At 39.7% G+C, this 14,443-nt stretch overlaps 1 protein-coding gene across 1 annotated transcript in view; it reads left to right on the top strand.

Annotated features, from left to right (window-relative positions):
• Positions 1–14,443, top strand: part of DNAH11 (dynein axonemal heavy chain 11) — a 299,590-nt gene that overhangs the window by 59,394 nt on the left and 225,753 nt on the right. Inside the window, exons 16-23 of the mRNA XM_084618686.1 lie at positions 240–494; positions 1,421–1,590; positions 2,977–3,199; positions 8,351–8,467; positions 8,557–8,643; positions 9,366–9,524; positions 11,055–11,138; positions 13,276–13,434. Coding sequence (XP_084474812.1) covers positions 240–494; positions 1,421–1,590; positions 2,977–3,199; positions 8,351–8,467; positions 8,557–8,643; positions 9,366–9,524; positions 11,055–11,138; positions 13,276–13,434 — 1,254 coding nt within the window. The remainder of the gene's footprint in view (positions 1–239; positions 495–1,420; positions 1,591–2,976; positions 3,200–8,350; positions 8,468–8,556; positions 8,644–9,365; positions 9,525–11,054; positions 11,139–13,275; positions 13,435–14,443) is intronic.

The following is a 14,443-nucleotide window of genomic DNA, read 5'->3' as shown; positions in this document are numbered from 1 at the left end:
GAAATGTAGGGCTGGAAGGAACCTTAAACGTTCAGTCCACTGCACTAAGGCTGGATAAACTATACTTAGACAATCCCTGACAGATGTAGCTTTGCAGTTTTTGGTGGCAGTGGTGATGGGGATTCCTGAGTTTTGCAGCAAGTGTAAAACTAGTTAATGATTTATGTATTAATATTAACCCAATACTTAATATAGTTAGCTTACAGCTGTAAAATAACTACTTCTCTTTTCATACCTAGAGCGATATGGACAACATGTTAGATCTATCTGAGATCAGGCAGGAGATTATGGACAGAGTGGCAGATGTTATCAGGAAAGCCCTGGACTACAGAAATTCTCTGGACACCTACGCTTATCTCTGGGTCGATGACCGGGCTGAGTTTATGAAGCAGTTTCTGCTGTATGGTCATGTTTTAACTTCCGAAGAGAGAGAAGCTCATGCCGATGAGGGAGTGCCTGAACAGCCGCCTACTACTGAGCAGTTTAAACAACAGGTAAGCAAGCAAATAGTCATTTGCAGCTTTAACTTACTCAAATATAAAGTGAGACACGGTAGATGAGGTAATCTTTTATTGGCCCAGTGTCTATTGGTGGAAGGGACAGGCTTCTGAGCTCCACAGCGTTTTTCAGGGTTGGGGAAGGATATCCGTGTCTGAACTAAATACAAGTTGGGACAGATGAAGCATATGGGGTAAGGCATCTTGTAAGAGGCCACTTGAAATGGAGTGGGTAATAAGGGTTAGATTGCTATGCAGAAGGGTTTTGAAGTGGGCTGCTAAGGGTTAGCAGGCAGTTAGCTGTGTTACAAATTGTTGTAGTGAGTTTAAAACCGGTGTCTCTGAGTCCATAATTTTTAGTGTCTGGCTGCATTATCAATTTAAGTTCCCAGGCTCACCATTTCAAGGTGGTGTTGTGCAGGTTTCCTTTGCGGATGAGTATTGAAAGATCAGATGTGGAGTGATTGTTTTGTGAAAAGTGTTCACCCAAAGCTGACATGATGTTTTTGGCTTTATCATTTTTCCGTGTGAGTTTATTCGAGAGCGTAGTGATTGTCTGGCCTCACCCACATAGTTATTGGAGCATTTGATGCACTGGATGAGGTATATTACATGTTGTAGGCACATGTAGGACTCTTGAAAAGATGTGTTGTGGGGGGGGGTGTTTATCATTGTAGCAGTGGAGATATGTCTGCAAGTTTTGCATCAGTTGTTCTGGCAGGATCTGGTGCTGCTCTGAGCTGGTGTGTCCTGGTCTGTGGGGAGCTTGCTCCTGATGATGAGTTTGGTGAGATTGCAGGGGGTGTTTGAAGGCCAGAAGAGGGAGTTTTGGAAAGGTTTTTTCAGGATGTGGTCCCCATTAAGAATGGGTTATAATTATTTGATATGTTTGTGTATGTAATATAATCTTTTATCTGCTGTAGATTGACATCTGTGAGAATCTTTACATTCAGATGAGCAAGTTTGAAGACTTCAGAACATTTGAAAGCTGGTTTAAGGTGGATGTGAAACCTTTCAGAATGAGTTTGTTAAACATTATTAAGAAATGGAGCTGGATGTTCAAGGAACATCTTTTGAGATTTGTCATTGACAGGTAAAAGTGCACCCTATTTTCAGAATAATTCTAACTTGCTGTTTTCTTCTTAATAGTCATTAATATCTATTAAATAATGTAATATTTCAGCAAACTGAATTTTGCTCTGATCTACAGTGTGTGCAACCTTATTACCTTAAACTTGTTTGTTTATCATAGGATCATAGAATATCAGGGTTGGAAGGGACCTCGGGAGGTCATCTAGTTTAACCCCCTGCTCAAAGCAGGACCAATCCCCAACTAAATCATCCCAGCCAGGGTTTTGTCAAGCCTGACCTTGAAAACCTCAAAGGAAGGAGATTCCACCACCTCCCTAGGTAACCCATTCCAGTGCTTCACCACCCTCCTAGTGAAAAAGTTTTTCCGACATCCAACCTAAACCTCCTCCCCCACTGCAACTTGAGACCATTACTCCTCGTTCTGTCATCTGCTACTAGTGAGAACAGTCTAGATCCATCCTCTTTGGAACCACCTTTCAGGTAGTTGAAAGCAGCTATCAAATCCCGCCCCCCCATTCTTCTCTTCTGCAGATTAAACAATCCCAGTTCCCTCAGCCTCTCCTCATAAATCATGTGCTCCAGCCTCCTAATCATTTTTGTTGCCCTCCACTGGACTCTCTTTCCAATTTTTCCACATCCTTCTTGTAGTGTGGGGCCCAAAACTGGACACACTATTCCAGATGAGGACTCACCAATGTCGAATAGAGGGGAATGATCATGTCCCTCCATCTGCTGGCAATGCCCCTATTTATACAGCCCAAAATGCCATTAGCCTTCGTGGCAACAAGGACACACTGTTGACTCGTATCCAGCTTCTCATCCACTGTAACCCCTAGGTCCTTTTCTGCAGAACTGCTGCCTAGCCACTCTGTCCCTAGTCTGTAGCAGTGCATAGGATTCTTCCGTCCTAAGTGCAGGACTCTGCACTTGTCCTTGTTGAACCTCATCAGATTTCTTTTGGCCCAATCCTCTAATTTGTCTAGGTCCCTCTGTATCCTGTCCCTATCCTCCAGCGTATCTACCGCTCCTCCCAGTTTGACAGACTGTACATCCAGGCAGAATTTGTGCTGCTAATATGCAATCTTAAAGATGAATGTGTTTAAAATATTTGTGTATAATGGGATAGACTTTTAACAGTGCTTTTTAATTAGGTGTAAACGACCTGACTTTCAAAATTGCTGAGCACTGGCAAATCTCATTGCTGTCAATCTAAGCTGCAGGTGCTCAGCACCTTTAAAAGTCAGGCCAAAACTGTTTTAAGATATTCTGAATGAAAAAGGTAGGTAACCATAATGGAAATTAATTTTAAAGATCATTGTACATTGGATCACATTCATTTAAAAAAAGGTTTTCAGAGTTGAAATCTTATTTTCTTCTCTTTTGATAGTCTGACTGACTTAGAAGAGTTCATAAAAGTGACGGATGCTGGACTCCAAAAAGAAGTGAATGAAAGAGATTATAATGGACTAGTAGAAATCATGGGGCATCTCCTGGCTGTAAGAGACAGACAGGCATCTACTGATGAGCTCTTTGAACCTCTAAAAGAGACTATTACACTGTTGGAAAGCTATGGACAGAAGATGTCAGACCAAGTTTATGTTCAGTTAGAGGTATTGTAAGATTAAAAATAAAAAAGAACACTCCATACTTATGTATGTATATGGCCCCTCACCATTCTATCTGAGCATTTCACAATCATGTAGAAATTTATAATAGCAGTCACTTTCTTCCCAGCCATAGAAAAAGTAGCTCTTATAAAAATTTTTAAATTTATTTGTTTTCTTTGTATGTGAAGACCTTATTGAGGGGAAAACCAAGTCAGAGAACTGTTTGCAATTTAGTTCTGAACAGGATGGGGACCGTAGTCTATTTTTGCCACCTCACACTGTGAGTTCCATAGACTAGGTCCAGCTCCTGTGAAAGTTCTGTCCCCTGCACTTGCAAGCCGCCCCGTAGGAGCGGACTTTTCATGGTTCCAGTGAAATATGGCTATTATGATCACGTATGGAGAAGGAACTTCTCAGGCACCTACGGCCAATCCCATGAAAGACTTGGAATATCAGGACAGAAACCTTGCACTGAACTGTGGACTCTGTGGGGAGTCAGTGGAGTGATGAGCTCATAATGGTCTGTGTTGCTAAGCAGGTTATTGCATTTTGTACCATTTGAAACTTTTTCAAGTTGTGTGGCTTTGAGGACCATCAAGATTCAAGGTTACATATGCATGGGTAGCTGTAGCAAGGTCTGAGGCTGCTAGCATGAGGTGCAATCTTCTGACCAATTGCTGAAATTGGTGCTTTTTGCCACCATGTTAATTTGGGCATCCAATAGCATTGAGGAGTATAAAAAGACTCCAAGACTGCAAACTAGGGCAGATGCCTTCACTATAATATTTCTATTATTGAGGGCAAGTTTTCCAAAGAGCTTCCTTCTTCCTACCAACATCTCAGTCTTGCCTAGAAAACTTTGAATTTGAATTTGGGGATGGGGAGGTTGGGACAAAAAGGAATTTGCATAAAATATTTTAAATTTCTTATCTCCATGCAAAAACAGCATTTCATGCACAAAATTCTGAGTTCTAAAATGGTCTAGAACAACGTGAACTTTTTTTGGAAAGAGAGGTTACTTTTGTAAAGGTTTATAGTGAAATCAGCAGCTAATACATAGGCAATACACATCCTGTTTTCCAAAACTCAATTTGGCTTGTCACATTTATTTTTACTTGCATTTATGAAATGCAGTAGGGGGACCCCTTTGTTACTAGTGAGTTCTTAGCACCCATGACTCATCTTGGGGTGCATATCCCCTCTGTCTACCTATTGGGGAATCGGGAATTCATCTAGAAAGCATTCCAAACACTTATCAGTAACAAACTCTCAACTTTATCAACAATGTCACTGTGTCTATTCTTGGGGGAATTCTACATCGCTGTATGTGCACAGAATTCATGTCCCCTGCAGATTTCTTTGCTTCCCTGCAGAAAAATTACTCCTTGCCGTTTCCCTTTGCTTCCCCATCAGAACAGTCACATGCCCCTCCCCGGCAGCACAGGCAGGTTGGTTCGGGCACCTGGAGCAGCCAGTAGAGATGTAAATCAGTGTCTGAGGTTGGGGGGCTGTGCAGGGGTGTGAGTGTGTGTGTGTGTGTGAGAGAGAGAGAGAGAGAGAGACACACACACACACACACTCGCTATTGCAGCAGGCTTAGCATGGAGGGGCAGGGCTTCACAGTGCTACTGAGGAGGTAGGCATGGGACAAGCACTGTCCCCTCAGGCAGAGCAGAATCTAGCAGCCTGCCTGCTTAGTGAATTGTTCCTATTCTCTTTGTGAATTCCCTGAGGAGTATAAAACAGGTGTAAAAGTTTTAAGGCTCCTTTACATTGCCAGAGTGGTGTAAAGGACAGTACAGCCTTATAAATGCTTGTGTTGATTTTGTGATTAGAAATGGTCTACATTTTTGGACTGAAAAAAATTTCCTATCAGAATGTGCTCCATGAACTGTTTGCTACTGACCTTTCTGGAGATATTCAGTAGCTAATATAAATTGTGAGTTTGATTCCACAGCCCTCACTTGCTCTTCAGTTGCCTATGATGTAACACTGAGCACACGGCTGCATATTGGTTGACTAATAACTAGAAATAAAGGGTCAAACCTAGTTACATTACCGTTAGGCAAGGAGGTTTGGGGATTTCCTCCAGTGCTCCCCACTCTCATTCTCCATCATTGTATTGTAGTTTAAATAAATTACCAAAATAATTGAAACCAGAGGGATTATATTCTGTTATTTTGACAAATAAAATATGCAGAATTTTATAATATTGCATGCAGAATTTTTAATTTTTTGGTGCAGAATTCCCCCAGGAGTATGTGTCAGTCCCAGACAAAGGTTACCTTTGCTTCCTTGCTGAGTCTAGGCAGCTTTCTGTGTGATCTTTTCTATAGCAGCTTTCATCTGTCCCTCTCTCTCAGCACAAACAAAACTGCTGCCAGCTGCTGCCACATCTTATCCAGCTTTTGCACCAGCTTCAGCCTCTCAGTCACGGAGTGAAGCATCTCATTCCCTTTTAGCTCTGTCTGATTCCTACATGCGGTGCAATGCAGGCTTGAGGAACCGCAGGCTTAGGCTGCCTTGGGCTTGTCCCTGAGCCCAGAGCTGATTCGCTGCTGTTTGTGTCCCTGCTGCTATTACCATAGCCAATTGGTGCTCACATCACTGTGTGCTGTACTTTCTTCCCAGGAGAGCTTGCCACAGGAAGTTGAGCCTACCATTTCTCTGCCTAGCTCCTGTTTGCTCATTTCCCTCCCATCCACCCACCAATGAGAGGGCCCGGACCAGCTTTCATAGCACTGTCCTTGTTTTTTGGAGTGGGGTTTCCCACCTCTCCACAAATGTTGCAAATTATTCTTTTCCACTTTGATCTGGCTGTCAAACTACAGATAACGTATGTTTCTTATTATAAAGGGTTGTGTGCTAACAAACTCTTGCCTAGAAGGAACTAACGTGAAAAATTAGCAACCTGGAACTCATATTTTCCTCATGTGTAGGTCTTCCATGAAAAATTGAAAATTAACTTATAAATTTTAAAAGAACTTAATCTTGTCTTAATTGCATTTACAGAAGTTAATTGTTCATTGCCCTATTTGCTTCTGCTGAATGCATGAGTTTTAGGGACACTTAATCACTTGACCCAGTGATTCCAGCCTCACAGTTGCAATGTTTTCATTACAGACTACCAAATCATTGCATTATCTTACTGAGTCATTTCTGGCAATTACTGTTGGTTATACTCTTCCCTTCCTACTCTGCCCCTCAACCCTCCATATCCAACTTCTCAAGATCTTTTGTTGTGATGTCTGGAAATCATCAACCAACCAATTGTTGACTTGATTGCTGATTTTTGTGGATATAACTTCTGGAAAAAACTTTCAAATGACTAAGGACCATTAAAGTTGTGCACACGGCAAAAATATGTAACCATATGATCTTATTCTTGTTAACTTCATCCTCTTCCTTTCCAATAATTTCTTATGCTTACTTAATCATTGGACTGGAAGGGATCTTGCGAGGTCTTGTAGTCTAGTCTCCTGCACTCCAGGCAGGACTAAGTTTTATCTAGATCATCGCTGACAGGTGTTTGTCTAACCTGCTCTTTAAAATCTCCAATGACAGATTCTACAACCTTCCAAGGCAATTTATTCCAGTGCTTAACCACCGTGACAGGAAATTTTTCCTAATAGCCAACCTAAACTGACCTTGCTGCAGTTTAAGCTCGTTGCTTCTTGTCCTATCCTCAGAGGTTAAAGAGAACAATTTTTCTCCCTCCTTGTAACAACCTTTTTATGTACTTGGAAACTGTTATTGTGTCCCCCTTCAGTCTTCTCTTCTCCAGACTAAACAAACACATTTTTTTTTCAATCTCCCCTCATAGGTCATGTTTCCTAGACCTTTAATCATTTTTATTGATCTTCTTTGGACTTTTTTCAGTTTGTCCACATCTTTCCTGAAATGTGGTGCCCAGAACTGGACATACTACTCAGTTGAGGCCTAATCAGCGCAGAGTAGAGCAGAATAATTACTTCTCGTGTCTTGCTTACAACAGTCCTGCTAATACATCCCAGAATGTTTTTTTGTTTGTTTTTTTTGCAACAGCATTACACTGTTGACTCATATTTAGCTTATGATCCACTATAACCCCCAGATCCCTTTCCACAGTACTCAGTCTTCCCTTTTCCATTTTGTATGTGTGCAACTGATTGTTTCTTCTGAAGTGGAGTACTTTTTGCATTTGTCCTTATTGAACTTCATCCTACTTACTTCTGGACAAACTAGACAAATGGTCTGATCATTTTGAATTTTAATCTTATACTCCAAAGCACTGGTAATCCCTCCCAGCTTGGTATCCTCGGCAAACTTTGTAAGTGGCCATTATCTAAATAACTGATGAAGATATTGAACAGAACTGGACCCAGAACTGATCCCTGTAGGACCCCACTTGATCTGCCCTTCCAGCTTGACTGTGAACCACTGATAATTACTCTCTGGGAATGGTCTTTCCAACCAGTTCTCCACCCGTCTTATAGTAGCTCCATCTAGGTTGTATTTCCCTAATTTGTTTATGAGAACATCATCTGAGATAGCATCAAAAGCCTTACTAAAGTCCAAGATATACCACATCTACTGCTTCTTGTTATCTGCTTATTGCATCGTATTTCAAATTAGATTAATTTTTCAGGGCAGGGATTTCACATGTGTGGTTGTGTAAGTCTAGCACAATGGGCCTTAATCCTGACTGCACTATTACAATATAATAGCCCCTGAATGGCCTCTGAATCTCTGATATGTCGAGGCAATGAGAGTTGAGTGCTCCAGTCACTGCGTAAGAGGTGCCCAGTACCTCGTATCTTAGGTTTTATATGATTTATATTGAAATCTACATGGAATAGCTTAGTGAAGTGCATTTTAGTTATTCTGTATTTTTAGAAAAGTTTGACTTATTGTGCTGCAGCTACTAAAATCAGTCCTACCAAGCCACTGCAAGGAAAAAACCCTACCATATCTAACTTACTGTTAAAATGTCCGACACAATTTCTTTGTCCAAAAGAGCCAAGTTGTGAAATAATAATGAAAGTTAATTGTTCTCTGAATATTCGAGAGATTTGAGGTGATATCAACAGTATGTATAGATGGTTTCTAAGTGATCTATTCTGCTGTGTGAAATCTTAAAGGTCTCAGATGAGATAATTTTACCTTGTTCAACAGGAGTTGCCTGAAAAATGGAATACCACCAAAAAAATTGCTGCATCCAGAAAGCATGAAGTTGCTCCTCTTCAGACTTCTGAGGTCACACTAATCAGAAAAAAATGTGCTTCGTTTGATGTAAGCTGAACTCTGAATTCAGTTTTCTAACCTGTTTCTGATGAGAATAAGATCATTGACAATTTATTGCCTGTATTTCTTTTCATCAGGGGAAGCAGATAGAATTCAGAGAAAGATTTAGAGTGGAAGCTCCCTTTTGTTTTGATGCAAAAAATCCATATGTACGTCTAGATAAGGTAATGGGAAAATAACAGAAATGCACATTTTCCTAGAAATCTTTCAGTATAAAATTAAAGTTTCAGTTTATGCATTAAAATAATTGCACATTTTGTATTTGACATGGAACTGATAGAGCTTGAGATTTAACTGCTGTATTCCTATCTGTAGCTCTTAAAACCACTACCAAAACCGCATTGCATTTGTTTTTTATTTTTACTCTGTACTTGCATATTCCTTTAAAAAGTATTAGTGGGATGCACTTTTGAATGCATTTTACACTGTCTTCTTTTTGAAGAAACATGCAAGCATACTGCACTATCTAGTACAAAATGCATACAAATGGTGCATCATAGTGATACTTTTTTATATATAAAAAAACCCTGAAATGGTACTAATTTTTACTCAGTTCACAGAACAACTTTATACTGATAATGAGAAAAGTGACTTGCCCGGAGAGGCAAAATTGTGTATTTATTACAAGAAATCAAAAGCAACAGTGGTACATTTAAGTGAAATTCTACATTGTAGTCCCTACGTTTTTGTGTATATACGTATGGAATATAACTGCGTATACTACCCTGTAGTCCTCTGAAATATGAAAGACTGAAAGTGAAACGTGTAACATCTCTACAATATTTGCTGCAGGCTTTTGTTTTCAGATATACTGATTTGACTGTCATTCTGAACTTACCTAGACCTATTTTGTAATTTATATTCATGAGTCTTCTTTTCTTCCAAGGAAAATCGAGAGCTTGAGGCATTGGAAGAAGAAATTTTACAAATGCAGAAATATGCAAATCTTTTTGAAGTGGTTGTTCCAGATTACAAACAAATAAAACAGTGTCGCAAAGAAATACGGTTGCTCAAGGAAGTGTGGGATACTAATATTTATGTTACAGTAAGAGGTTTTATTTGTTTTTTAAAGGCACATTATAGCTCTAGAAACTATTCTGAATGCACTATCTTAAGGGTTTCTTGAAGCATTCGTAGTTTTATTCTAAAGGAAGTTTTTAAAAGCTAAGCTGTAAATGTGGGAACTTTTTGTTTTCAATTTTTAAAAATTATTTATAAAAAGATGGTATATAGGAGTATGAAGATCAAAATATTGCTATTCTCAATTTTAACTACTTTCAAAATGCTTGCATTATAAAAACAAAACAAAAAAACCCCCACAACCCAAAACTTTAAGCTGACGGGAAGATCGTAAATACATATCAGTTACCTAAGGAATAAAAAGAAACATTGTTACAGACGTTTTTGGTTCTGTTTTTTGTTTTTTTAAAAAAAGACAGACCAAAAATCCAGAAAGCAAGAAAATTCAGCGTTAGGGTAGAGGAATTGCAGAGTTAAAACAAATATGTAATGCAAAGTATGGAAAGAAAGAGTTTAAGATACCGAAACAACAGCCTTAGCTCTGCCTTCAGATCTCTACCACCCTGTGCACCTTTCACACTAGCAGTGAAATTCTGGTACCATTGAACTCAATAACAAAATTTCCATGGATTTCATTGGTTCTGGGATTTCACCCTATGAGTCCATGACAAAAGTGGTCGTATCACAGTTACTGTAGTTCACATACTAAACACTGATAGTCTAGCAGGGAACCCTGGAGGCTGGGTACATCTACAACCCTGTTTCCTTTTGGTACTATATTTCACCTGTGGCTGCAGAAATTTTAAACAATGTCCAGAATGAGTTATGCAGTAAAAGATATGTAGCCTAACCACAAAGGTATACGTTTTGTTTACCATCTCAATGGATAGTAAAACAGGGAGAAGGCAGAGTTATGTTGTACTAAACACATTGCATATTGTATTTTGTGTGGTATCCATGCTGTATATTAAAGCAGCATTAAGTCTGACAGGCTATGTTGTGAAGTTAAAGAGAAAAGCACTTACATTCAGTTGACACCTTCATGTTACATCAGCCTTGTAAAATTCTACTCACTCCAAGAAAGCGGATATTTTTTTCCTAAAACAAACAGTCAGGATTTTGCTGTTTTTTCTTTCCCCATTAACATCGTAAAGGAGAGGTGTGGATTTGCTTGTTTTTGGCAGGTCTGATAAGTGTTCATGGCAGTTTCAGGACTCTCTGTGTGTATATCGTATCATATCTAGAAATGTAGATACAGTACTATGTATAGTATAATAAATGAATATACACACATGGCTCTACTGGCATTATCAGAGATTGAAGCTTGAAATGGCTTTAATACCTGTTTCATGTTTTAGCCTGGAAGACAATGGGTTATTTGGTACAGTCTGGGCTGGCAGTGGTGGTGCAGGCTTGAAAAGTAGAGATACATTTTCAAGAACTTGGGCTATCACTGGATGATAGAACCACCCATCATATCCATTTATCTACTATATAGCAGAAGCTTGTTTTCACCGACTGTTGTTGACACTTTTATCTGTACTTACTGTTTCAGAGCAACATTGATGATTGGACTAAAACCCAGTGGAGACAGATTAATGTGGAACAGATGGATGCAGAGCTCAGAAGCTTTGCCAAGGTAGGTTCTATTGCTACAATTTATCTGTCTCCCTGCCACCCCTTTTTCACTTTCCCCACCCACTATCTGATGTTTCAGTTTATTTGTTGCTTTTGTCCAAACTGAACATTCTGGAACTTTTTTTTTCTTTAAACCTTTTTATCCTTCTGGCTTAGGTTCCTCATGCTGTGAGTGTATATGGTAAAATCTCACTGTCACTTTTCTGAATTGAGGCAGTCGGAAAATATAAAGAAGGTGGAGCTCTATGTGGGGGCTTCTGCAGATAAAAGCCATTAGCCCAGAGATCAGTGGAATTTGCAGGTGTTTGTGTTCTGTATTTGGACAGATTTTGCTAGTCCAGGAGCACTGAAAGTCTGTTGGAGACTTTCACTTGTAGAGAAGAATACCTTTTGAAAATATGGAACTTCTTCCCTTAAAATATTAATAATGGTTTCCTGATGGGAGTTGTACAAAGGAGAAGGCAATAGTTTTATAGAACATGGGGAGATTGGATCAGAAACAGGAACTGAGATACCAGGAGAATTGGCAGGACCCTCTCTTATATCAGTGGTTCAGGGAAAAAGTGAAAGAGAGGTCTCTGTGGACATGGATCTTCCCCCTCCTCCCCCCCAGACTGGTTTTACACCAAATTAACTGGACTTCAGTGGAGGTACTCCTTACTTATACTAGTGTAAGTGACAGAAGAATCAGGCCCATTGTGAATCTCTCTTAATTTTAAACCATGGTTTTAAATAAATAATGTCCTTCTAATCCGGACAACTGCTACACACTACATGTATGTCACATTCATCACATCTCTGCATGTACCAAAGATTTCCCCCTAGTTATTCCCCCTAGTTGGAAGTAGTTTCTTACATGCAATAAACTAACTTATAAAAATATTAGACCAAGTTCATAAGAGCCATAATAAAGGAGAGGGTTCTGGTTTAATCAGAATCTTTTTATAATCACTGTGTAAATATATTCATTTATTTATTTTCAGTTTATTTAAAACTGGTTCATCCAGAGATCTAGGTTAATCTACAAACTTTTTCAATAAAACAGTACAAGTAACAACATGACCAATGACCCAACTAAAACCATCCCTACTCTTGTCATAGTTAAGACTCCCATATTTATGTACCGAAGATACTCTTGGGGGAATTCTGTGCCACTGCGTGTGCACATAAAAATATGTGCAGCTCATTAATTAACGTTTTTTGCGCAGAAAAAACTTTTGCTAAAAGTTGCTGCAGTTCTGCCTTTTGCCCACCAGAGGGCACTGTGGCAATAGACCAGAGCAGCAGCTCCCGGCCAGCTAGGGAAAAGAAGGAGCCTGCCTTCTTCACAGTGCCTGTCTGGCCAGGTCATGAGACAGGGGCTATGGGGAGACCAGAAAAAGTGGAGCTGCTTGGGGGAGGGGTAACACACAGGCTCATAAGGGCTAATGGGGGAGGGCAGCCTGGGGGTGAATGGGAGTGGAGGCACGGGGATGGGGGGAGTGGGACACGGGGTGCAGGGACACATTCATTGACTGAATGGGAGAGGCTAGGGGTCAGCCAGGGTCTGCATGGGAGAAGTTCCCTAACAATCCCTCCCCGCTCCCCCAAAAAACCCTGTTCCATACTTTTCCCACCCATACCCAACAACCCTCCAAGTTCACACCCAGGCTTCTTCCCAGCAATTACTTTCCTCTCCCTCAGTTCCTCCATTACCCCTGACTCCCCCAAGCCTTTGCACTGCTTCTGAGGGGTGCGGGAAATACGGTTCTGTATTGTAGTTTAAATGAATTATTACTCAGAGTTCTGTATTAATATGCCTAGTAAGGAAACTATATGTCAAAAACATTTCCTCAATCTTTTTTGTTGTCTGTATTGTTACAGATGTACTTGCTGACAGGTATTTTGAAATAAATGACCAAAAATATTTGAAACTGGTGTGATTATATTGTGTTATTTTGACAAATAAAATATGCAGAATTTGCAAATGTTATGCACAGAATTTAAACCTTTTGTTGCAGAATTTTTGGCACAATTCCCCCCAGAAGTAAGAAGAGATGTTTTGGAAAGAATTTTTTTTAAACACTATCAGCAAGATGAATGGTGACTTTATGATAGTAGCACGTAACCATGACCATTATTTTTATCCTGTTTCTTAGGAAGTGTGTTCATTGGACAAGGAAATTCACTCCTGGGATGTATACATAGGTCTGGAGTTAACAGTGAAGAACCTAATGACATCACTGAGGGCAGTATCAGAATTGCAGAATCCTGCAATAAGAGAGAGACATTGGCACCAACTCATGAATGCAACAGGTGTAAGTATCCAGCAACAAACAATGCTTTCTCATGCCATCAGTATAGTGGTACTTGGTGGCACCCAGTGTGTAATTAAGCTAGTGGTGCCAGGAATGAAAGGAGATGATTGGTTTCCAGGATCAGAGCATATCCTGCTGGTGCAGAAAGGAAGGTTTTGGATTCCTAGATCCCTTCTGTGTTGAGAGGTGACTTCGCAGTTTGTACAAGAACAAAAGGAATAATCCAATCTTCTGAAGTCAAACCTGGCTTGCTTAGTAAAAGGGTTGCCAACTAGATTTGAAGGGAGGGTTTGATTACGGGAAGGGATGATCTCTTTTCTGTGTGTACCGTGCCCAGTAAATGGAGCCCAATCCTGATGGAGGCTGTTATAAATATTTACAAATAAACAGCAGCTGAGTGCTGCATTCAAGAAGCCCCAGAACACAAACATGGGAGGTGCCGTAACATGCCTTTCCAGCTCTCAGAATAAGTATGGGACCAGTGTCCCACAGCATTCTGGCAGGATTAAAATACTGCTAATAATTATTGTTAAAAACAAGCTAATAGTAATGTGGATGAAATGTTTTAAGGTTGTGATGGAGCCACTGATGAAGTGAAGAATGCCAGAGAGAGAGAAGGATGCAAATGAGGTTTATTTATTTATTTATTTAGAAGACGCACACAACCTTTTCATAGCAAAGGCTGAAAGAACAGGAGGGTGGATTGTGGGGCTGATGCTGGATAAGACAAAGAGGGAAGCTGGTATAGGAAAAGGGTTGTTCATTTTACATAAATGTTTGGGAATAGAGCTGGTTGAAAAAGGAATTTCACAAAAAAAAGTAGAATTCAAATGGACCAACTTTTTGGGTTGGGGATTGTAATTTGTCATGAATTTTTATAGAATTTTCAGCTATTTTTTAAAAGGAAAAAATAGAAAACTGAAAAACAAAACATTTCAACTTCAATAAAAGGCCATTTTTGGAGGAAAATTTTTAAATGTAGTAATTTTTCAATTTAGCTCTAATTCTG

This window comes from Lepidochelys olivacea (assembly GCF_965140295.1).
Source record: "Lepidochelys olivacea isolate rLepOli2 genome assembly, chromosome: 2".
Taxonomy (NCBI): domain Eukaryota; kingdom Metazoa; phylum Chordata; order Testudines; family Cheloniidae; genus Lepidochelys; species Lepidochelys olivacea.
Note: the sequence above shows the minus strand (reverse complement) of the source record. Positions and strands in the feature narration are given on the sequence as shown.